The 24,164-nt window shown below is 39.5% G+C and overlaps 1 protein-coding gene across 1 annotated transcript in view; it reads left to right on the top strand.

Moving 5' to 3' along the window:
* The window catches only part of LOC122877905 (inactive N-acetylated-alpha-linked acidic dipeptidase-like protein 2), a 586,509-nt gene that overhangs the window by 299,672 nt on the left and 262,673 nt on the right, over positions 1–24,164 (top strand). The window contains exon 7 of the mRNA XM_044200096.1: positions 5,628–5,895. Within this exon, the coding sequence (XP_044056031.1) occupies positions 5,628–5,895 (268 nt within the window). The remainder of the gene's footprint in view (positions 1–5,627; positions 5,896–24,164) is intronic.

Below are 24,164 nucleotides of genomic sequence, written 5' to 3'. Positions count from 1 at the left end.
TTATTGTTCAAGTGTGTGAGTACAGAGTGCAGTGCCATGGAGACTGCATCCTCTGTGCTCCTATTGCTGCAGTAGACAAACTGGAATGTGTCCAATGTGGATGGGAGGAGGTCCTTTAGGTGTGCCAGGACCGGCCGCTCAAAGCACTTGATAACAATGGATGTGCGTGCTACAGGGTGGTAGTCGTTCAGGCACGTTGGACTAGAGTGTTTCGGCACTGGCACAATGGAGGTTGATTTAAAGCATGCTGGAACAGCGGCTGGGGCGAGGGACAGGTTGAAAATATCCGTAATGACCCCAGCGAGGTGCTCTGCACATGCCTTGAGTACACGACCGGGGATGCCGTCTGGTCCAGCAGCCTTGCACGTGTTGATCCGGCTCAGTGCAATGTAGACATCTGTGGAGGTGAGTGTGATGGTCGGGTGGTCAGCTGAGGGTGTGAGCTTGGTGGCAGTTTCCCTATTGTCTCTCTCGACGCGAGCATAAAAGTCATTAAGCTTGTTCGTTACATCACAGATCCACTGTTTGGTCCGATTACAATGCACAACATTTCTAAACTGCATTTCAACTGAAATTAAACAAAGAACTGTAAATGGTCAAATGCATTGCTGCACCCGTAGGGGAGACTGTCCGCTATAAATCAAGAGGTCCGTTATTGGCACCTCTCTGTCATCATCTTGCTTTGGAAAGCAATAAATATGGTCTCATATGAGCTGAAACAAAATAACCTATAACCTATAGCAGTAGGGTCTAGACAGACAAGCTCTTTTTTTCCATGTTTTTTCCCTGACATTGGAAACCCGTGCTCAGATAGACAGATTATTTGCCTCAACCCAGGTGATGGAAAAACACCTGTAGGTGTAAGCCTTAAAGGTCCAGTGTGTAGGATTTAATGGAATCTAGGGGTGAAATTGCAGTTTGAAAATCAGTGTTTGGTTTGTCCGTTGTGGGCTACTGTAGAAACATGGCGGTGCAACATGGCGACCTCTGTGGAAGGGGACCTGCTCCCCATGTAGATAAAAACGGCTTACTCTAAGGTAATGAAAACACAACAATTCTTATTTTCAGGTGATTGTACACTAATGAAAACATACTTATAAATATTATATTCCATTTCTGCCAATAGCTCCTCCTAAATGTTACACACTGGACCTTTAAGTCGACATGTTTCTCATGCTAAATCCACTCACACCGACTCCTCTTGTAGATTAAAGCTAAACGGTTTGTTAATCCGCAATCCGCAATTACAAGCAACCAAGTCAGAAAGGTTGACTTGGCTATTTGAGGCTTAAAAATGAATTGAATTGACAATATAGCCATATATACAATATATATTATAGTTTCCCTGTCAGAATTACAACTTGGTTGTTTACATGAATGCTCTTAGTCACAAAAGAGTGCGGCACTACATCGAAATAAAATCCAATATCAACAACAATTAATACGCTTAATTTGTCTGGTTTCAGGAACCGGAACAAAAGTATCTAATTTAGGCTATTTAAATGCTGTGACTACAAGGGTAGCAGTTGGGGTAAACATCTTGGAATAATCGTAGAAAAGGTTTCAGTCGTAGTCATCTGGACACTGTTTTCAGAATTAAGAATCAAGAGATCAGGGACTGAACAAAGGGAGACATGTATCAACAGAAACAATTGGATCAAAAACTTATCAGACCGCATCCTGACACAGGCAGAAAAAGATGTGCTCTCCAAAGGGCTCAACTTTTCAGTTACATCCAACCACATCCCTACAGTGGACTACATCACAGCCACAGAAACAGCCATTAGGAAGAACAACATGACTGAAGAAGAGGCTGCAGACCTGAGGCTACGTGTCACTGCAACATTAAAGAGTGCCAAACCACCTCCTTCCAACATTACATCCGAAGAGAGGAGGGCACTCTCAGCACTGCAGAAGGATCACAGCATAAACATTCTACCAGCAGACAAGGGTCGCTGCACTGTGATTCTGAACACAGCCGATTATGAAACCAAGGTCAACAACCTTCTTGAAGACACAACCACATATCAAAAACTTAAAAGAGATCCAACCAATGGCTACAAGAAGAAGGTTATAGACATCACCAAGTCATTGGTACCGTTACGTGGATGGCACCTTTGTGAAAATCAAGAAACAAGACTTGGAAGCGTTCTCAGAGCATATCAATACGGTGGACCCCAACATCAAGTTCACGCGTGAGGATGCAAAAGAGAACCGCTTGGCCTTTCTTGATTGTTCTACTCTCAGAGGAGAGGACGGAAAGCTCCAGATAGAAGTGTACAGGAAACCAACACATACGGATCAATACCTGCTCTTTGACTCACACCATCCACTACAGCACAAGCTGGGTGTAATCCGGACATTACAACACAGAGCCAAAGAAGTGCCCACAGGCTCAGAGGGTAAGAAGAAAGAGGAAAGGCATGTCCAGAATGCACTCTCAGCCTGTGGTTATCCTACTTGGGCTATCAACAAAGTTAAAAGAGCCAAAAACAGGACAAAAGTGTAACTGAACCGAGAAGGAACGGTGTCTCCATTCCTTATGTATCTGGACTGTCTGAAAAACTACAAAGGATCTTTAGACAGCACGATGTTCCTGTCTTCTTTAAACCAGGCAACACTTTAAGACAGAAACTCGTTCACCCTAAGGACAAGTTACCCACACAGAAACAGAGCAATGTTGTCTACTCCATTCAGTGCAGTGAGGAAAACTGCAAAGAACGGTACATAGGCGAAACCAAACAGCCACTTCACAAAAGACTTTATCAGCACAGACGACACGCTAACTCAGGATTACAGAGCGCCGTGCATTTGCATTTAAAAGCTACAAACCACACATTTGAAGACAGCGAGGTGAAGATTCTTAGTAGAGAGAAGAGTTGGTTTGAAGGGGGCGTCAAGGAAGCCATTTTTGTGAAGAAAGAGAACCCTCTTTGAACAGAAATGGTGGTCTGAGATTTAATCTGCCCAAAGTCTATCAGAGTGTATTATCACCTTGGTCACGCCAATCACATGCTAATCAGGCACTTAACAGTGATGAAGTAGATGCAGCCAGAGAACAATAGGCCTGATTACTGATCACTGGGCCATCTTGAAACTATTAGGTCAGTTTCAGGTGAAACTAGCTATTAACAGATACTCAGGCAGATTCCCTCCTGAGGGCAGGGCTTATGTAACTCAGATTAGCTTAAATTTCCAGTTCCCGTCCAATTTTTTCACAATTGAGAATGACTTCCGGATGGGAGCCGAAACGTCTTGATTCTGAAAACAGTGTCCAGATGACTACGACTGAAACCTTTTCTACTATAGAACACTCCTGGACGAATGAGGGACTACACCGTCTTATCTTGGAATAATGCCTGAACACGCCCTAAAATCACAAGTTGTCTTTTTGTTTTTACATTTCAGTCTTTTGTATGGGTTTAGCAAATAAGATACACTGTGGAAATACGTCAACATTAGAGGTGTTAGTTATTTTTTCAGTTTGGACAGAGCCAGGGTAGCTGTTATCTTACTTATCTTCTAGTCTTTATCTCTAAGCTAGGCTAACCACATTCTGACTCATCTCACTCTATGAAAGTGTATTTTCAAAATTGTCAAACTATTTCTTTAAAATAAAATCACAAGAAGGATTCCAGCCAGAGGAAGAAAGACATAATATGCATAAATAGAAAATGAAAGAAAACAAGACCTTTCATGACTTTGTCTCTCCATAAATGTTTTAAAAATTAACTCATATCTGAGAAATAAAACACCTACTCTGCTGTTTCTTTATGGCCCCATTAATGGGAAATGGTGACTTTTTGAAGGGTACAATTGTGTTTCTTTCTTTTCACAAAGAAAATTGCATCATTTGTGTAAACTGTATATTTTATAGCATAGTTTTTATTGAGATATCTTCTCAGGCATTGTTCAGTGCTGGATGGTGTATTTGTTCTTCACCAAAAGGATGAAATACCAGCCAGTCCATTCTGGAAACATCTTTATTGCTGAACCTTTGAGTCCAGTACTCTCACAGTCAGAACAATAAAGAGAGTAAACATCAAAAACCAAACAAATCAGCAGAGGAGACTCAAATAAGTCCCTGATCAAATTTTATTGACATGTCTTCCATGCAATTAGGAAAACGGGAATGACAGGGACTGACAGCTCGTGTGGGTTTAGTGTGTGTCAGAAAGAAAAAGAGGTTCATGTTAATGAGTGTTCATTAACACTCACCAAGCACTAGCAAAACTGAAAGTAAAAAAAGAAAGCAAAACTATTTTCACTAATATGAAGACCCAATCAGCAGAAGCATTGCCATTATCATCCTAAATTTTTGAAGTGCCAAATGGATTTCTCTACATTTCAGTCTTTGAAGCAATCTTTTATTAACATTTTCCATTTTAAAAAACATAATTATTTGAGAATGTTATTATGTGGTCTTTCATTAAAAGCCTTGAGTTGTAAATTAAGTCATGTCATGGTTATGAACTCATTGTATATGTAAAATATAATGGGGCAGAGAATCGCAATCTTGTGTCCTGTGTTGATAGTTTTACTCAGCTCTAATACACAATAAACAGGAAGGGTTTAGAAGGGGGTCATATTCAGTGACACACCTAGGCTTAGGACATTTTCTTAATGTAACATCGAAACATCATTACATGTATTACAAGAGGTCACAAGAAGCATTGAAGGATTTCTAATGATTTTAAAATAATTACTTTCTGGGAATATAGTCTTTTCCCTTTTCCCCTTCCCCTCACTGTAAATGAAGTACAATTAGCCTATAAACACTCATTTTAAAAATGATTCATTATTAATTAATTTTCTCTATTAGCTACTTAGCATGAGTGATGGGGTTCTACAAAAACACACTATTCTCCGCCAAAGCTTAACAGTTTTGGTTATTTAATGAACAAACTTAGCCTGGCATCGCCAGACAAATTCGCAAATGCGTATTAGTCTGGAACCTCTCAGTTCATTCAAATATTTAGCAATATTTGAATAAGAATTTAGTTACAGTTGGTGGTCAGTCAGTCAGCTAAATAGGTGGAGTACTGTTTTAAACATAAATGGTGGTTATTCTAATTTTCTGTTATTTTTTCCATATAAAATAGATTATGTAGTAATATTTTCAATTCCATTTCATTTGTTCACATGTTAATATGTCCTAGTGTTTATATGGGGGATATGACCATCATTATAGAGCTGACCTGAGGTTAGTACAGTCTAGTGGCAGGGAACTACTGCATATGGTAGATTTTCAGAAGATATTGCTGCAGCTAAAAAGTTGATCCATAATATTCCCATGTCAAGGTCAGACTTTAGTATTTAGCTATATATGACAGTTACATGGAGGTGTTAATGAGGTTTGGAAAGGAGTTTTCATAACAACCTTCAAAATACTAACAGACTAACAGACTCACAGACAAGCAAACACTGGAAAAATCCCAGGTTTCCACAAATGTTTTCTTTGGAAGAAAAAGTCAATTTGTTGAGGATTTCCAGGACATGCCAGGATCTCAGTTCCTTGTAAATAATAATAAAGTGTAAATACCTGTTGTATTTTGAGCTCCAAGTAAAAAATCCATAGTGTTGTATTGCATGACATAATGAGCACTCTCTTTGTCTCCTGCTTCCAGGTCTTTCTCCAGCCTATCAGATGACAGTGAGGAAGCCAGAGCCAGGTACCTCTACAGTCAGTGGGTGGGACTCGGTTTGATTGATGTCCATCTGTCCAATCATACAGTTCTGCTCAGCCTGCCTGGTTCCACACCCAACACCATCACTGACAGGTCTAGTCACGAGTGTTTCCTGCCAAATGGGATCCCCTGTGACCAGCGTGGATCAAATGACCTGCCGAAGAAGCAGTTCTCCTACGCAGCCTACTCTGCTGTTGGAAGTCTGCAGGTACTGTACCATTGCCCTGAATTGACATTTCCTAAACCAAAGGTTGCTTCACCCTTCTAGCTGCTGCACTTTTCTCTTGCTCCTCCTCCCCCTCATCACATTCATATTGTCAGATTGTCTAAGTTCCCAGCCCCTGTCCACTGAAGGGTCATCAGTAAAGGTCATAGCCAGGGGTTGTGACTTTAAATGTTACAGCTTGGCCAACCACAGTTCAGGGTCCAAAGGTGTCTCAGTGCTGTTATTTTCAGCAAGTCAGACAAGGATAAAGATGATATTTATATTTGTATTTTCTGGTAGAATGTCAAACTAATTTATGGCATAAAGAAAAGAGTCCTAAAAGTATTGTCTGCAACTTGTTTATAAAACACCATTTCAACACCAATGTTCTTTTATACAAAAGAGCTGGTGAGTCAAGGTTGTCATGACTTATTTTAATAGCAATTTAAGGCATTATATAAAGCAGATGTGAACACAAATACTGTATATGCATAAGCTCCTTAGACTTCATCTGTTCCAAAGAAATTAATCTCTAAAATGGACCCACCGTAGGATCTCAAGCTACATTTAAGATCATATGGGATTAGACATTCATTGATACAGGTAGCCAGTGTAATAAAGCTAAAATTGGTGTTGTATGTACTCTTTTGTTAGAATTAGCGAGGAGTCTGGCAGCAGCATTTTGAATTAACTAAAGTCTGGAAAGGTTGTGTTTGCTTAAGTATGAGTAAAATGAGTTGAGTAGTGATAGACTGGGGCTGTGATGAATGCATGAATGACAATTTCCAGGTTCTTGGGAGACATTTACCAGATCTTAAAGATTCTGCGTAACTGGGTAACACAAGACTGGATAATTATTTTAAAGGGGACCTATTTTTTTTAAAAATGTCATCTGCACTCATGATCTGCTCCAGGCACAGCTCGCCCCCCCAAACTACAAGGATGGGACCTGCTCATCCACCCGCTCACTCAGTCTATGTTGTTCGACTGCTCTGCCTATAGCACTAAAATGAAGTGTGGAGACTACTTTGCTCAGGACTGCTCTTGTAGGTTGTTCAGTGTGTGTTGTTGTTGCAAACAAAGACAGTAAGTAAAACTACCAGACACATGAGGGGAAAGAGCATTTCAAAATAACACAGGAAAAACTATTCATACCCTCAAACCATGACACTCGCAGAAAGTGCTTTTTCGGTTGTGAAGGAAATTAGTTCGTTTCTTGATGGACAGATGGCTTTACTTGTTGCTAACCACTAACTACTGCTAACCGTAACTGCCGTTAGCTCTGGTAGCCATGTAGCTAACGCTATTAGCTAGCTGACTCTGCCCGTACTGGGAACTTGGAGCCTGGGCCTGAAAACCTCCTCCTCCTGGCAGTCCAAAGCTCCTGTGCTAGTGGTGTAAAGAACAACACTCCTACCTGGGCAACTATAAATATTTTCTCCATAAAACATGATCCAGTTTCAACAAAATCAGTGAATGAAGTTAAAAAATTTGTGTGTTTGTGTACAGTAAACTAGTAAGTGAGGGCTGGCCCCCAGAAACATTCCGCTTCAGTGGCATCTATCGTTTTTCCAATCTAATTCTTGTTTCATTTCTGGTCTGATAAACAGTAAATTCATCCAATTCAGTGCCCCATATAGCTGTTTTCTAAGCTAAGTTACTGTAGCTGTCATATGCTGTCCAGCACAGTGGCAAGACAATGCGGTGGTACGTATACAGAGAAGTGGTTACAGCGGCTCGCTGCCCCTCAGCAGGCTTCCGGGAAATTGGCCAATCAGAAGAAAGTGGGCTTTAAGGGAGAGGGGCCTTAAAGAGACATGAGCTAAACTGCTTGTTTCTGCTTGTTGGTCTGTAAAAGGGCCAGTATAAGATAAATAAGGATTTTTTTGAACTGTGAATCATGCAAAGCCACTCTAGTGGAATCCCAGAATAAAAATATAGAGCTGGAAATTAGCATAATAGGTCCCCTTTAACATGTTCTTTGAAATTAAGATTATTATCAAAAGTAACACCAAGTTTTCTGCATCTAGTGGCAATACTGGTGGAGAATGAACCAAGTTGTGGTGAGATGTGATTACATGTGGTGTCTGGGCCTATGATAATGACTTCGGATTTATCTGTAGTTAGTTGAAGGAAATTATTCGTCAGCCAGATCTGAACTTCATTTAGGCATGCCCTGAGAGTGACAAATTGGTTGTTACTGGTGGGGTTGAAAGATAAATAAAGCTGTGTATCATCACGTAAAAAAGGAAACGAATTATGTGTCCTAGTGGTAACATGTAAATGGAGAAAAGCAGGGGGCCAAGGACTGACCCCTGAGGTATTCCACAAAACAGATGTGGATGTGGATGATCTGCTATCACCAATAGCAACACTAATCACCAATAGCAAAAAAGAAAAGGCAAAGAAATAAAGAGAAATGCTTCATTCTGAAACTTCATGGAGAGAGCTGAAGGTGATTGAACTAAGTGTCAGTAAGAGTGAGGTCAACTTCAGGTGAGCTGTGGCTCTGCACTGAAACCTGATGAAGAGGAAAATAGATACGTAAATACCCTCTCCCTGACCGCATGCTGCATTATATTGCCATTTCCTTGTTTTCTGACTTTTAAATGAAACAAAAGCTTTCTTCTGCTACATGTTTCCCTAATTTCAGACACAAAAATCAAACATGTTTAAAGGAAAGTTACGGTTTATTACAGTGGTTCACAAACCACCCAATTGTCTGTTGTGCCCTCCTTTGTGCACATGAATAAGAATTGTTTGTCTTAAAAAGTAGTTCACACCCATGATGAACTATTTTACTATCAGGGCCTTGTCTGAAATAAAGACAGCCACTGCTGACACCTTTAGAAATTAATACATTTTAAGGAAACATTCATCTTGAGGGATAAAGAGCATATGCGCTTATTCTTACTTTTTTAATAGTTTTAATTAATGTCCCTTAGTAATTTTTACTGGTTGGTTGCGGGTCTTAGCAATTTTTTTTATTCTTACTTTCTTAATGGTTTTTAACTCACATGTATTATCTATGTGTCTATTTTAATCGTGTTTACTTCTCTCTAATGTTTTATCTTTACACTATTAGAATGAAATGTGCTATATAAATTTTTGCTTGCATCACACAGTAAGGCCACATATTTAACGAGGTAATTGTTAACAATGTCATCTAGTAACTAGACACATCAGTATCTGTCTAAATCATCTCAGCAGGTGACAGTGATTGATCTCACTGAAAAGAGCAGTACATCACAATGTAATAAAATGTAGTCCTCTGACCTGTCACAAGTTGTGAAAAGTAGAAACAAACAGCACAATCAGTCACAATCAGGTGGGGATGTGTGGAGAAAAAACTCATCGCACAAGCAGAAAAGCACAGACAGCACTGCAGGTGAGGCTGAAGTTAGTTAGTCTTCATTGAGCCTCATTGTATTTTCATGTCTTTGTTTTTGTACCTGTGGTATTTGGAACAGTTGGAGTTGGATCATCGTTTGTTTATCATTCAACCAAACCTTCACTGCACCTCCACTGTTGTAACTCCAAGTCCCTTTTAGGGGCTTATTACTTTGGTGAATACAATGTAATCATAACCAACAACTTTAATATGATTTTAATGAAAACGTCGGGATTCGACTCATTAACTGTAACTGACACTATATTGTTTTATCTTTTGACTCTCTGCACCATCTGACCCAGGCTGGAACAGACTTGGTCCAACTTGGTCCAGTCAGTTGTGATGCAAATATCAGAACTGTAAATGGTGCAACAATCATTTATCACCACCTGAAATACACTTAAACAAATTACATTTGTAGTAAAATATGTACTTTAAATTAAAACTTAAAGAGTTATTGGAATAATAAATCTTACCAATTTCCACATTTTAAACCAATATTTTAGATATTATAGAACATTTTGAATGCAGCACTTCGTATAGCACAAATGCACATTATAAAATGAAACCATATATTCACTAGATTTAAATGGGTTATAGTCAAGAGGATAATTTCTTATAAATAGAACAGGGTGCCTCACGCCATCTCTTACAGACAAGAGGTAGGTCATATGATAATATACATTGCACTTAGATAAGAATGGACTCTCCGATTAGAACAACACTGGCAAGCTCAACGCAGAAACCGTAAAAATCTTCAACATGGTATTTGCGTCATGCGAGATGCACTGTAAATCTTTTCTGCTATCCTTCAGGAGTGTGAAGGTTAATGGACATCATTATGCATGAAGTCTGCTCATGCTAGCCAGGAGACACACACAAACACACACACACACACAAAGAAATACAGTCACACTATTTTTAGAGGGTTTTACTTCCCGGGAACAGAGAAAGGGGTTGAAGGACACGCTTGTTATTCCCTTGAGCCCCTATCGGCCTGAGGGCAGATGAAAAGTTGGCGTGATTTTCTGAATACCAAGTGTTCCGCCTCCTTTCTCTCCCTCCCGCTCTCCTTGTTCTCCTTTCTATACTTTGCTCGATCCATCCAGCTGTCCACTCGTCGGAGTCTACCAAAAGGAGGGTCACAGTCATCCATCACCAAATTATTTCCTAGCTCCGTTCCTGCACGCTGCCTTGAATTAAACGGCAGTTTGCCGGATCTAAACATGGCTTTCAGACAATTAAATATGGCATTTGTGATGGATGGATGGCGGCCCAGAGCAAGTATACAGGGCTAATAAGTCCTGCTGTTGGTGGCACTGTTTTGCTGGTGCTGCAGGAACTATGTTCTGACACACACACAAAAAAAAAGACAGAAAGATCAAATAAGAAGATTGCATTATTTTCTAAATGTGGGCCAGAAGACGATAACGTTACCATGCTTGTTGTATGTGATATTGCAATATGCAAAATGTAGTACAAAACCAAAATGTATATTTTAAAATGAATATATTTATGTTCTCACTTTTCATGTAACCAAATCCTTCAGTAGCAATAATAATACATTAATTGGCCCCTATTTCTCCTGATGATTTGTGGTATGATGTGTTAGATTAGAGATCAAGAGGTTTGAAGAGAATAATGCAGCTTGTAAAGAGAGAGGCAGTTATATTTTCTTCAAAATTTTTGTTCTTGTGATTGAAGATTGGTGAAGAGACTGTAAATATGAGTTGCATAGAAACTCACCTTTTTCTGACATTTTTGTATACAGATCAGCGCATGTGTATGGCTTCAATATACTATGAAGTGGAAAAACCAAAGAGGGTCCATAGTGAGGCTCCTTTTACACAGAGCCCATCACGTCTCATGTAGAAAAAAAATCTATTCTGTGTAGACTAATAAATCATTCTGTCAAATTAATAATTTCACAAATTTCTATTTTGTGCTCTTGAATTATTTACGTGTGCTACAATCACTAAATTGTGCTGTCAAATCGTTTAATTCTTGCTCTCAAATTCATAATTCCTGAACACAAAATAATGTAACATAAAAATTGCAACATACTGTGTGTTTAAAGGATGTCAAAGATAACAAAATATTGTACAACAGGCAAAATCCAAGTATATCCACTTATCTCAGTTAATTTGTTTGCACTAAGTAAGTAATTAGAGAGCCTGATTTCATCATTTTTGCACACAAACTATTAATTTTAGAGCTGGATTTAGTAATTGCATGATTTGTTTTTTCTTCATGACACCAGCTGGGTTCCGTTTTGTTGGCCATAGATGTACTTGAGAATGGTAAATCTCCTAGCTTAGGTGGCTTCCCAGCAGAGTATAAATACTGTTACCACTTAAACTATCAGTGGTACCTGTCTTGAAAAACATAATCTTTCTCACTGTTTGTGGAGATCTTAATTTACTTTGATCAGAAGACAAAAAAAGGTAAAGACCATTTATCATGTCTCTCCTTGTTCTCAGTGTGGACTGTAAAATGACAGCTAAGGTATTGGCATTGAGGCTTGAAAGGTACTTATTATTTTTTATACATGTTGATCATATAGACGTTGTCTGTGGTCATGATATTCTGATATATTGTTTAGTACTCATATCCCAAAACATACAGTCTGTCTTTATCATATGGCTCCAAAAGTTCCTATTAATTTACTGGGACATTACCTGGAAAGAGCATTGTAATTTGGTTCTAATTATAGGGCAAATAGAGACAAACTTGTGAGGCAGTAATTAGAATTTTGTTGTTTAAGTTTATAAGTAGTTGTTCATTTCCAGTGGAATTAGTTTGTAAGAAAATCCAAGTTAATATTTATTTGTAATTCATTTAATAATGGAAACTTTATTCTTCATATATTTTGAATCGTTATTCACAGTTACATTATAGTTCTGTCATGGTTTGGGAATTTGTGTATGGTTATTTCCTGTTCTGTTTTGAAATGCTCTTTTCTCCTCATGTGTCTGGCAGTTTTACTTTCTGTTTTTGTTTGCTTTCCCGCCATTTTTGATTATCTGCCCTGCCCTGATTAGTTTCATCTGTGTCTCGTTATCTCCCGTCATGTGTATATAGTCTGTGTTCTACCTTTGTTCTTTGTCAGTTCGTCGTTGTCTCATGTCAACATGTTTGGGTCCTATTTCCCCGTGTTCCTGAGTTCCCTGCTTGAACACCCACAACAGTACGAACTGACCACAATGGACCCATCAGACACAATGCCTGACGAACTGTATGAATTAATTTGTGACCTAATGTGCCTCAAGAATATGTGGAAGAAGGCCATCAATGATTATCATAGAGAGGCAGTCCGCTCTCTGGCCCTCTAGTCCAATAACTTCCAGCCTTCACCTCAGCCTGCACTCCAGTCGGTTAGGCTCGGGTTCATTAGCCTGCAACCTGCATGTCCTGAGCTGGCCCAAGCCCTGAACCCATACCTGGACACCCACTAGGCTTTGGGATGTCCTTGCAGCCATCAGCCTGATTTCCGGCCTGCTAGCCACCAGCCTTCACTCCAGCCTACTAGCTTTCAGCCTGTACCTCAGCCTATTCCTGTCTTGGAGCCACCTTCTGGAAAGCCCCCCAGAAGGAAGCATGGCTCCAGTCAATAGTGCCTCTCGGCTGCCCAGCTGCTCCTCCTTTGCGCTGCCCAGCTGCTCCTCCTCTCCTCTGCCTTGCGCCGTGGAGGTCCCGCTGCCTAGCGCCACAGAGACTCAGCTGCCCAGCACTACAGAGAAGCCTCCTGTTCCCGCTCCGGTTGGGCCGCAACCACCCTCTTGTTCCCAGCTGCAGCTGCAGTTCCATTTGAGCTGCATCTGTATCCTGTTCCTGCGGAGCTGCTGCCGTCTCCAGCTCCTGAGCTGATGCAATCAGCAACATCCTGTTCCTGCAGCAACGTCCTGCTCCTGTTCAGCATCAGCCTCCTGGTTTCCCGGCATCTCCAGCCCCCCCGGCTCCTCTGCCAGTCCCTTTGTCGCCGGCATCCAGCCCTTCCAGTATCTCTGTCGTCTGCCTCCTGCTTCGATCTCCACCCCTGTCACTGGTCTCCTGGCTCAGATATCCAGCCATTGGTCTCTGGTCTTGCACTCCAGCTGCTAGACCCCAGTCCTGATCTCCAGCCATGTTGATGGCCTCCAGAGGGGTTCCGTCTTTGTCGCAGGCCTTCAGAGGGCTTTCGTCTTCGCCACGGGCCTCCAGTCCGAACTCCAGAGGGGTTTTGCCTTTGTTGCCGGCCTCCTGAGCTGCACCGCACGTCGGGGCATCCTCCGGACCTGCTCCGCCCTTCAGCCCAGCTTTCTGGTCTGCTCTGCTATTTTGTCAAACCCGAGGGCTGTCCACTTGAGGTCTCCTGCACCGCCTTTGCCAGCCCCCAGGTCCCTCGGCCCCTAAATCCCTCCTCTCGGGTCCAACCCCTTTTTATTCCCTGTGTCCCCTGTTTGATATATTGCGACAAGTTCCTTTCTAGGAAATTGCAGGAAAGTATGAGACCTGTTAAAATGTTGCCAAGTCTTGCATAAATTCAACATGCCCATAGTTAGAAAAACTATGGGCACTAGTGGCAGCAGTAGCCCAATGAACAGGAGAGTAATTGACTAGAAAGGTATTAATTTTTTGTGTCTACATTTTTAGGAATTTTTGCTGAAACTATTCAGTAACCTACTGTTAGCTAGCACAGAGGTCAGCACCTTTAATAAAAGTCAAGTAACCTGGTATTGGCTCAGAATAAATAGAAAAAGTTATTGGTAAACTTTAACACTAATACTGCTTTCATCCATATATCCACATCAAATTGCAGTGAGCAGTAGTTAATGACTAGAAAGGGAATTATAATATTTTGTTAACTTAGTTATTCATGGTTACACAGTGGCTCAGTCACGGGAAATCAAAGGTTCATGTAAACAGCTTAAGACCATAACTGGATTCTGGGTTGGATGGGTTACTGCACATAAGCTACCATCACTAGTATAACTGAGCAATACCTATCAGACTCACAAGTCATGGCTGTTGGACAGAGTGGATATGGTGGGGTTTGGCGGTGTGACCCTCTTTATTATGTACGCTGTTTTTGCAGTGGGAAAGAATATTTTGCAAACAAAACCCTAGAATTTTATTTTGTTTTCTTTTATGGTTCAGTTTTAAAGTAAATTTAAATTTTTTATTTGTAGCCTTCCAGACACCAGAGACAGACCCAGTTGTCATAGGAGCCATAGGACTTGTAAAGCACACACTGAGAAAATACACAAGCAGCATCCTAGGCGACATCAACATCTATGAAGTACAAAAAATCCTCCTTGGCAACGTAGACATTCACAAGAGGGTGTTATCCATCAAGTGAGAGACCAGCCTCCCCTGTAGAGCCACACGACTATTTGCTCACTGTAAGGACAAGAAGTGGAAATCACAAATCACTTTGAACTATACTGAACGAAGTTATTAGAATCAGAAAAGATTCGTAGTCAGACTATGTTGTTAATTGACTTTTTTTCCTAAACTAAACGGTCCCATCACCATTCAAATGCACTTCATTGTATAAATAAGTAAGTAAATGCATCACCGTTCAAAGGCACTTCTGTTCCTACAACAGTAGGTGAATGCATCGGCTGACTCTGCATTTAGTCTGTTGCTAGTCCAAGATGTTACGTTCAGTAAAAAACTAGCCTATACAAGCACTGCACAAAAGGTTGATAGCTCAGTAATCTCTTATTTACAACATTAGATGATTGTTTCTGTGGATTTTGCAGTCTTTTAATAGGCTTTTAACGAGGAAGTAACGTAATGTGAATCACAACTGAGCTGACAACGGCATTCTCAGTCACCAGTGAGGGGAGCTGCACTGCTAAAAGCTACTGATCTGGTCAGTGACCATGGTGATTTGGTATTGTCAGTTCACTTTGAAAATTTGTTGATAAAGATTTGTTTTTACATTTACTAAACTCCTCCTCTAAAGACACATAAGACAGGCACATGAATAAGTTGGTAGAGTAAGTGACTGTGGATCATAACAGATGGTAACTTCTGATTATTACAATATATTTCCCTGAAATACAGCAGAATGTGTTCTTGGACATTTTACCTGGCTAAATAAGAATACCTCAAGTCATTTAGCCCGGTACTTTATGTGCTCTTGAGCATCTAAAACATAAATATGAAATTAATCATGCTGCTTAAATATAAATGTATAGCATATTCAGTCAGTTTGCCTGTCTAAATACCTTTAACCACTCTGATTATGTTCAAATGGATGTAGCTGACTTATCAACTAAACATGATTGTGCTCTTTCTTGACTTACCAAATTATAAACTTTTTGTTTAAAATACCTTATATATTTCTCTCCTGAGTCAATCTACCGCCTCATAGTATATGAGCATGGTGTGAAACTTGAGTAGATTTATAATGGCCCCTACAATGGCCCCACTTGTCTTCTTTTGCTGTAGATTAATCAATTTTATAGCAAAGAAAGAATTACTTTAGGGGTTATTTTATTACCTAATAAATTCCCAAGGAATTTATATAAAATTTCTAGGAAAGTTTCCAGTATGTCATTATGTACTTGTTTTCAAGTATGAGATAAAATCAAAAAATCCACAAAATCATGTAGTCTAGTAGTAGAAAAAAAAAATGAATATTGTGAATTATTTAATAATTCCTAGCTTCTTTGGAACTCTTAACAAGCTGACCTCTCCAGTTTTCTATTTTTCTAGATACTGCAAGTTTTTTTCTAAGAAACTCTTTTAAACTCTAAATAACCTTTTCTTAATTTCCGCTACAGTTAGTACATAATTACATGATTCTCTTTTGTGGATTCTTTCTATTTTGAAGGAAGTACTTCTTAAATAAAATCATCTTTATAGGAAAATATTAGGAAAAAAAACTGACCCAGGAACCTAACACAACATTCTGTTTTCTATGTAATTTTGCAGACCTTTGGTTTGATTTGGTTCAAACATGTATGTTAGGTTAATTCTCCTGTCAGTGCCCTTGACCAAGGCACTGGCTTAGAACTGGAGTCAATCCCCGGGAGCTGCACAGTGGCTGCCCACTGCTCCAAATACTTAGGATGGGTTAATTGCAGAGAACAGATTTCACTATGTGTTGTACTGTGTATGATATGTGACAACAAACTTGATTTGACTTTGAGTTTTTTGGCATATAATTAACTCTGCTGTGTTATATTTTATACTGTCCACTTGTTTTACCAGATTTTGGTTGTTCTATGAGCAAAAGTATTGTTTGATCTAAGCCTGTAAATAATACTCGCTTACAGTTTTTCTTGACATTTATTAATAATGTAAAAGGACAAATTCAATTAACTTCAAATGACAAAGTCAAAGGTAAGCTGGGGTAAAGGCACAGGCTTCATTACGTGACTCAACATCACAGCATCAAAAAACTCACTGATGCCTCATAAATGCTCACTTTTAAGCCTTCCAAAGATAGGCCGTGGGAAAAAACCTCTGACTAATTCAACACAACTATAGTAAAGTACTTGTCCTCACCCCCTCCCCTGTCCTCTTCCCTGTCTTCTCTTTTTTCACCTATTATCTCTTCACTTCTCCTGTCTTTTGGATAAATTCCCATCTTTGTCCAATGCACTTGCAAAGAACCATTTTTGAATTTTTAATACTCAAGACATATATAGTTATTGCCCAGAGTAACTGAAGATCTATGAATACATGCAGCCCAGACATGGGCAACTGCCCCCTGAACTAACAAGCTTCACAACTGGTAAAAACTCCAGGTGAAGACTGTAAGGGATATGATTTACTCCCAGCTGGGCCTGCATTAGCCATCGGGAGTAAGAGAAAAAGATGGCGCAGTATTTTTCTATTGCGAGTCTGAATTTTAGGTATGTGCATTATTAAAATTGTACTCTCTTTTAAATTTCCCAGATTCTTAAAATATTCCATCCCCACCTTTTTAAGAAACTGAATCTCATACTTTTGATCAAATTTCATTCAACATGGTTGAGGAAGAAGGTTAATCAAGGTTGCTAGAATCACAACAGCACCAGAAAGAAGCAGGTGAGTGGCTCTGTGTGGGACATTCAAAGAATGGTGGATGAAACAAAGAAAATCACTAACCTTCTGAGAATTAGAAAGATCATCCAGGACGTGTGAAGTGTGGCTCACAGCCTGCTGCCTGGTAAAGAGAGTGGGGTGCTGGCACCTCAAATCATTGAAGGAGGAGGAGGAGAAGAAGAGGCCAAGGACAGCCTGACATTAGATTTGGCTATTCCCTTATTCACCTTACTTAAGGTAGGAGAATGATACACCCCAGGTGAGGTGCCTCTGGGCAAGAGCTGACATCTCCCACTGAGACAGCCTTAAATTTAGAGTGTTCGATTTGAGAGGTTAGGAACTTTACTCTTTGATGGAAGATGTAATGTATGAAGTGCTGCCCTTTGTTAGAAACTACTTTTGGCCTTCTACTGTCAGAGACAGAAGGACAAATGGGGTCATCCAATCCGCTACTATTAGACTCATGACAAATGACAGGAAAAAGGGAAGACCTGGAATGATGATCAGTTTCTTGATTGACTGGATACTGCTGCTTTTGGAGCAGAGGACAAGGGCTGGTCATGAGTTGGTCACGATCTCTCCAGGAGGACTCCTGTTGTGGAAAGGTCTGAGGACACAGGTGGGAGTCCAGTTACTCTGAAACCTTCGTTACAGCACTGAGTCAGTTCCTCAGTGCTGGGCCAAAGAAGAGGAGAGAGGAGGACTCTCTGGAGAGCAGTGCAAATGATACTTCCCTGTTAACATTAAAGGCTTGGGACAACAGGGTACAGCTGAACTCATGGATCCCTTGGGGATTTCATTGGAAGACGGCTCAGGAAGGTGGATGCAGGAGATGGTTGAATGAACTGGTGAGAAAGGCCATGTTAACAGCCTACATTGTCAATCTATTCCTTTGGAAAGCAAACACAGCCTTGCCAGAGAAGGCAGGAGGCTAACCATGAGTGTATCCTTTTTGGAAGGTTCTCCACTGTCCCTCATCTGACTTTACAGTAGGTGCATATACAACAGCTGGGGGCTTGGTGCTAAGGAAAGATGCCCACTGTTTCTGCAAGTAGTAGATTATGTGCTTTATCTGCAGGCAGGAGGCATGCTTGCTAAGGCTGGGAAGATCATCAAGCGGTACTAGTGATGAGAGGGATGTTCATCCTTGTAGATCTAGGGTTGTTTTAGTTATGTTTACGAACAGTACATCTCTGGTACTGTATTTAAGGAATTAGCAACACCCTCCTTATTATATCTCAGGCGAATCTTCCAGGTTTATCACCCGCCTCCACATGTATAAAAACACCCCCATATATGTATACAACCACTTACACACAAACAGCCCACGCTACCAATTATAAATTACAATCACAAATAGACCATTTTATATATTTCACAAGTTCTACATGTGCTTTTTTCTCCAGAGAGCATTCGAAATAGACACAGAGGGTTAACGATATGTGTGTATTTGTCTTGAAGCATACAGGTACATTTATATGCATATTTACATTTGCATTCCTAATCACAGAGTAAACATTTGCAGGATTTGCCCCCTCTGTGTAAACTATATCAGCCTTGTTGGAACAATCTACACTCCAAAATGATATGTTAATGAATGATTAATTATATCTATACAGAATAAACTAAATAATAACTCAATTAATCTGGAAGCCCTGCTATATGATTTCAATAGTGAATCATGAAATAGGATGCAACATTTATTTACAGTATAGCAAAATATCTTACAAATAAGATACAGAGTTATATGCAATATACAGGCAGAAGTATTCCAAAACTGTCTCCCCACCAGACCAAAAATAGATCTCATTGTATTTACTATATACTGCTCTTCAGTCTAAATAATGTCAAAGTTAATAGACAGGTTTTAAATTAACAAGACACTTAGCTGGGAGCTGCCTAATCCCTCATCAACCACAATCGTTTAATATAACAAGCTTATACTAATAAGATATGTAATTAAGGTAATTAGCATTATTTAGAAGCTAGTACTATATCATCATACTTATCTTCACATAAATCATGGCTGCTGTTAATATGAACTCTGCCTCTTAGAGCATAATGGAGTTCTTGCAGTTTGAAGAAAAACAGTTTTCCTCATTAATATGCAAATGTAAGCACATGTGCTCCAGAATCTAATGAAATCATCTCCTCTATAAGGCCAGCCTGCAGTGTGATTATGAATATTCTGCAGTTACTGTCTGCACAAGAATGTATTCACATACAGTAAAAACAGACAGATAGACACATCTTGACAGCATAATGATCTATTTACCATTTACAGTGGTGGAGGTTTAAAATCTGATATTTTTGCTGTGTTTACCATGCCCCTTGAACAGGAGTTGAATATGACCCCATAAGTGTAGTTAAAACATTTAGCTGAGCCACATTATGCAGCAGCTTAGTGGCACTTCTGTTTAATTAAAGATTGGTAGCCCTGTGCATGTAATTTATAGTTTCACTTCTTTTTTTTTCACACAATTTTGAGGTGCAGCAAAAATGTTTTGCAACAGTAGAAAAAAACAATTGTATTTCAATATTCTTATTTTTCCTTTATTTAATGCAAAACCAAATATTACAAATACACACAGACACACCTACTGATAAATAAACAACAATATATTGCTAAAAATTAAGCAATAACATTTCTTTACATTTTTCGAACTGTACTAATACTGTACATTTACCCATTTGTAATCTGTGTATTTACCCACATTACAATACAATAGGCCACATTTGTCATTATTTGCATACAATCCAAAGACCAACAAAAAAACTACATAAAGAAATATGATTTTAAAATAATTAAAATAATTGTGTTCCTTTAGATCAGTGGTATAGTATTGTCTTGGTAGGTGCTTATACTGTGGTTTCTATCAAATCAAGTTTATTTATTTTAATTTATTTATTATTTAAAAAAATCCCTATACCCATGCTTGCCTTTGCGTACGGCTACTCCATGCATAAGCAATCAAAAGGCAGCCAATACAAGACCTGTAAAAATATACTTTAATTATGTCTCAAGTGCATTTCAATTCTTTTTTGATGTTAATTTTCAAGTGCATGGTGGCAAAAGTCACCTTTACACAATTTTTCTTATTGCTATTTACAGGCAGTTTGGGAACACAGGGGACATAAATGTCTGGACGATGGAATACAGATTAGCAGCCAGATCACTGCAACGCACATACATAATACTGTATTTTCCTCCTAAGAGGAGAAGCCAGATGATGATTTCCTGCCACATATATCTGGTTCCAGCATCCTTTGATCCCTGCAATTTTGTTTTTTGATTTTGTATGATATGACTCAAACATGTTTTGTGCCTTTATAAAATCAATAAAACTATATCTCTTGAATTCAGGTTTTCTATAGTTCAACCTATTTCCATGCGCAGTAACTGGTAGTTTGTGAAGACTTTGAAAATGGCTTTCCTACCACTGGCCCTCTTGTAGCCTGCATCTCCTTGTCTGACACAATGACAGTGTGATTGTGAAGGCACTTCATTTACTTGATGTGATAAGAGTTAATTACAGGGTGGATTTGAGCAGCCTTCAATCAGTAGACTGCAGAAACAATCCATGACCTCCCCTGTCTCTTCCCTGCATGGCTGCTCTTCTTTTCCTTACCATTTCCCCTTCCTTCACACACTGTATTTAGAAAGAGAGACTGGGAAAGAGACGGTCATACTTCCTTTTTTCCCATTCCAGCCTCTTACCTTTTTTACCCTGCTTAATGTCTTCTCATTTATTTTGGTGTAGATTAGGGTTTTCTTATATATCAGGGCCCACATTTATCAAAGTTTATCTATAACTAAAAACCCTCCTCAGAGAAGGACTTAAGCGATATCTATAAAACTTCCTGCCCTTACTCTCAGCAAGGAGAGGGACTTTTCTTATGAGAGCATATGACATTGCTTTTTTACGACACTTAGTAGTGGTAGTAGTAGTTTTCCTGACAGTTGCAGTTTGGAGTATTAGGCAAGGGTAAAAATTGAAATGCAGGATATAGTAAACTTTTTTGTGTAGGTTATATGTATATAGGCAAATAACTTAGGTAACTAGTTACGAAGGTTATATATGCAAAACTATGGTGCCAAAATTAACAAGTAGCTTAATCTCATAATTTTATGAGATAATAACAGTTTTGAAGCTATGTCAAAGATGTCTTTGTATTGTGTTGCAGAGATATCTACTTAAGTTATCATGCTAACCAGCTAGCCCTGTCCCGTCCTGTCTCGTTATACCACTTAGTATCTCAAGAGACGAAAGTCCAAACAAAATAAACTCACAAAATGTCAATAAAGGAAATATTCGTACACCTATTTTCCTTATTAAACAGAAAAATACAACCGTAAACCTTCTGAATTCAAGTTTCTCTCTTTTACCGAACTAAGACCAGCTTAATGCCTTGTTAACTCATTGTAAAACACACTTCATTCAAACTCAAAATAAACAAAATAAAACTCACCAAAACCGTCTTGGTTAGTCTTTTCACTGTTCCAATAATCACCAACTATGGTTAGGTCGAAATAAGCCCTCAATTCAAGTTAGATGTGATAAATATTCTGGCTCTACACACTGTCCAACCTCTCTCTCACTCCTCTCCTGCTTGGCGCTTCTCCTGTCCCCACCTGAACCGCCGTGTCTTCGTCGTCTCCGGAATCAGAGTCCTGGTTGGAGCCACTGTAAATCACCTCGGTACTGTAACGTCGTCAAACTGGCCTCAGTTGGTCCCGGTCTGGCAGTGTTCACTGGGAGGCTGCTGAGCCCAGTACCGTTACCCACACATTGCACCTTTAACATAGGAGATTGCAGGTAAACATTGGCAAGCCACTCACATGGCTTAAAAAATAAATGTATATACAAATTAAAGTAGTAGATAATTTGATTCAGATGCATGATGCCGAAAACTCTGAGAGGCTTAATAAATACAGGCCCTGGTCAATTTTGACTGTTTCTGTTATGATGAAGATGTGGATGTAACTTTACTAATCATCTTCAGGAGTGTTAAAAAGCCACTAACTCACATTAAAGCATTTCATTAGCATGACTTTAAATGGAGAGTTTTAATCTCCCATAATGGACTAAATGCCAGAATGCAATTGTGGTAGATGCACTGAATATATATAATTTTATAGCGTAAAAATGGTCAAAGCTATTGGACACTGACAGAGTCTCCTTATCATCCTTCAAAAACTCACCCAAAATCTTGTGTGAATGTCTGGCTGGGTTGAGAGGAAAAAATCATCATCTCAACAGGAGAGTGATGCTCACAGCTTCAGCCAGACAGAGGCCACTTACATTAATTTCATTACCTCGCCGAGATGAAACGAAAGAAAAAAGGGAGAGAGGAAAGACAGATGGATCTAGTTCAAGCAGCACCATCTCTGCGTACAGAGATTCTCCTGTATTTCAATTTGCTGTGTCTTGTACTGTTCCATGGTCTGCAGTTTAAATGGAGGACTTTTATGATGCAAATGCAGGCAGGAGCGATACATCTCTCTTGCTCTCCTCTCCTGGGCTCCCCTGATGCAAAAAGCTTTGCTTTCTCTCTCTCACTTGCAAATTCAAACGCTCTTTCGCACTCTCCCTTGCTTTCTCTCTACTGCTGCATCATGTTACACTCGCCCCCAGGCTACATGAAAAATGAATCAGGCCCAGGTGATGCAGTGAGGGGGAGAGAGAGTGGGAGAGGGGTGAGAGAGAGGGAGAGACCCCAAAAAGTAATGCTTTGACTTTCCTCAGCAAGTTCTAGGTCACTTTAATTTGGGAGATGATAACACTCAGTCACAGACACACATGCGCATACACCACATACACACACAAACATACAGAAATGCAAACACACACTTGGCCAAAGTAATTGCAGTGTGCTGTAAAGTAATCAGATCCTATTGTAATACCATGCTATTGATTATAATGTCTACATCAGAAATGATTACATGCACAATTGTGCAAAGTAAAAATACAATTCTGTGTCTAAAAAAGTCTATAACTGTTGTCAAATCTCTCAGAACCTCTTCAGCACAGCAGTGTTTAAAGGGGATTTGTTGTGAGCAGTTTTATGTAGGAACTTGAAATTTTCTTTCTACCGATAGTTCCTTTTCTTTCTACAGATAATTCCTAGTTCCTACATGAAAATGCTCACAACAAGGTCCGTGGCTTATCTTAAGTAACTGGGTCATGATTTCTGAAAAGAAAGAACATTAGTAAAGACATTACTGTTGAGTTTTTCAAATGTAGTTTTTTGTCTTGGTCTCAGACAAAGACAAAGAGAATTTTATTTCAAGACCAGTCAAGACCACAACTGTGGGGATATAACTAAATAGCCTGTGCATTGTCTAAATTATTTAACATCTTTATTGTGATTGGAGGCAAAACCTCCTACTTCAAATGCAACCAATAAATTGACTAAATTCTAATTTGAAATTTTTGTTACTGCTGGCTGTCTGGGAGGAGATGCCAGCCAAATCTTCTGTAATAAAATCTGGCTACCTAAACCACAATGAGTTCATCTGGAAACCAGCGTCCAAAAGAAAACACACAGCAGTGTGTAAATTCTGCAATGCAACGCTCACTGAGACAGCTGGGACCACGTCAAACTTTTATCGGCACCCCTCACCCAAAGAGATTTAGCAAATATTAGCTATGCACATTAGCTACCTACCATAAAACTTCAATTAAAAGCTGAGCCCCAATTAGACAGCAATCCCTTTCACTGGTCGGGTGTGGCTACACATTTTGACAAATATCAATTTTATGGAAACCATGAACACCAAAGTATAATTCATTCAGATTTACCAGCATGGTAAACAAGAGAAACAGGAAAAAAAGTGGTGACTCCCTACCTTTGAAGC

Source organism: Siniperca chuatsi, linkage group LG6 (genome assembly GCF_020085105.1).
Source record: "Siniperca chuatsi isolate FFG_IHB_CAS linkage group LG6, ASM2008510v1, whole genome shotgun sequence".
NCBI lineage: Eukaryota > Metazoa > Chordata > Actinopteri > Centrarchiformes > Sinipercidae > Siniperca > Siniperca chuatsi.
This window is presented reverse-complemented; position numbering and strand designations above follow the sequence as displayed.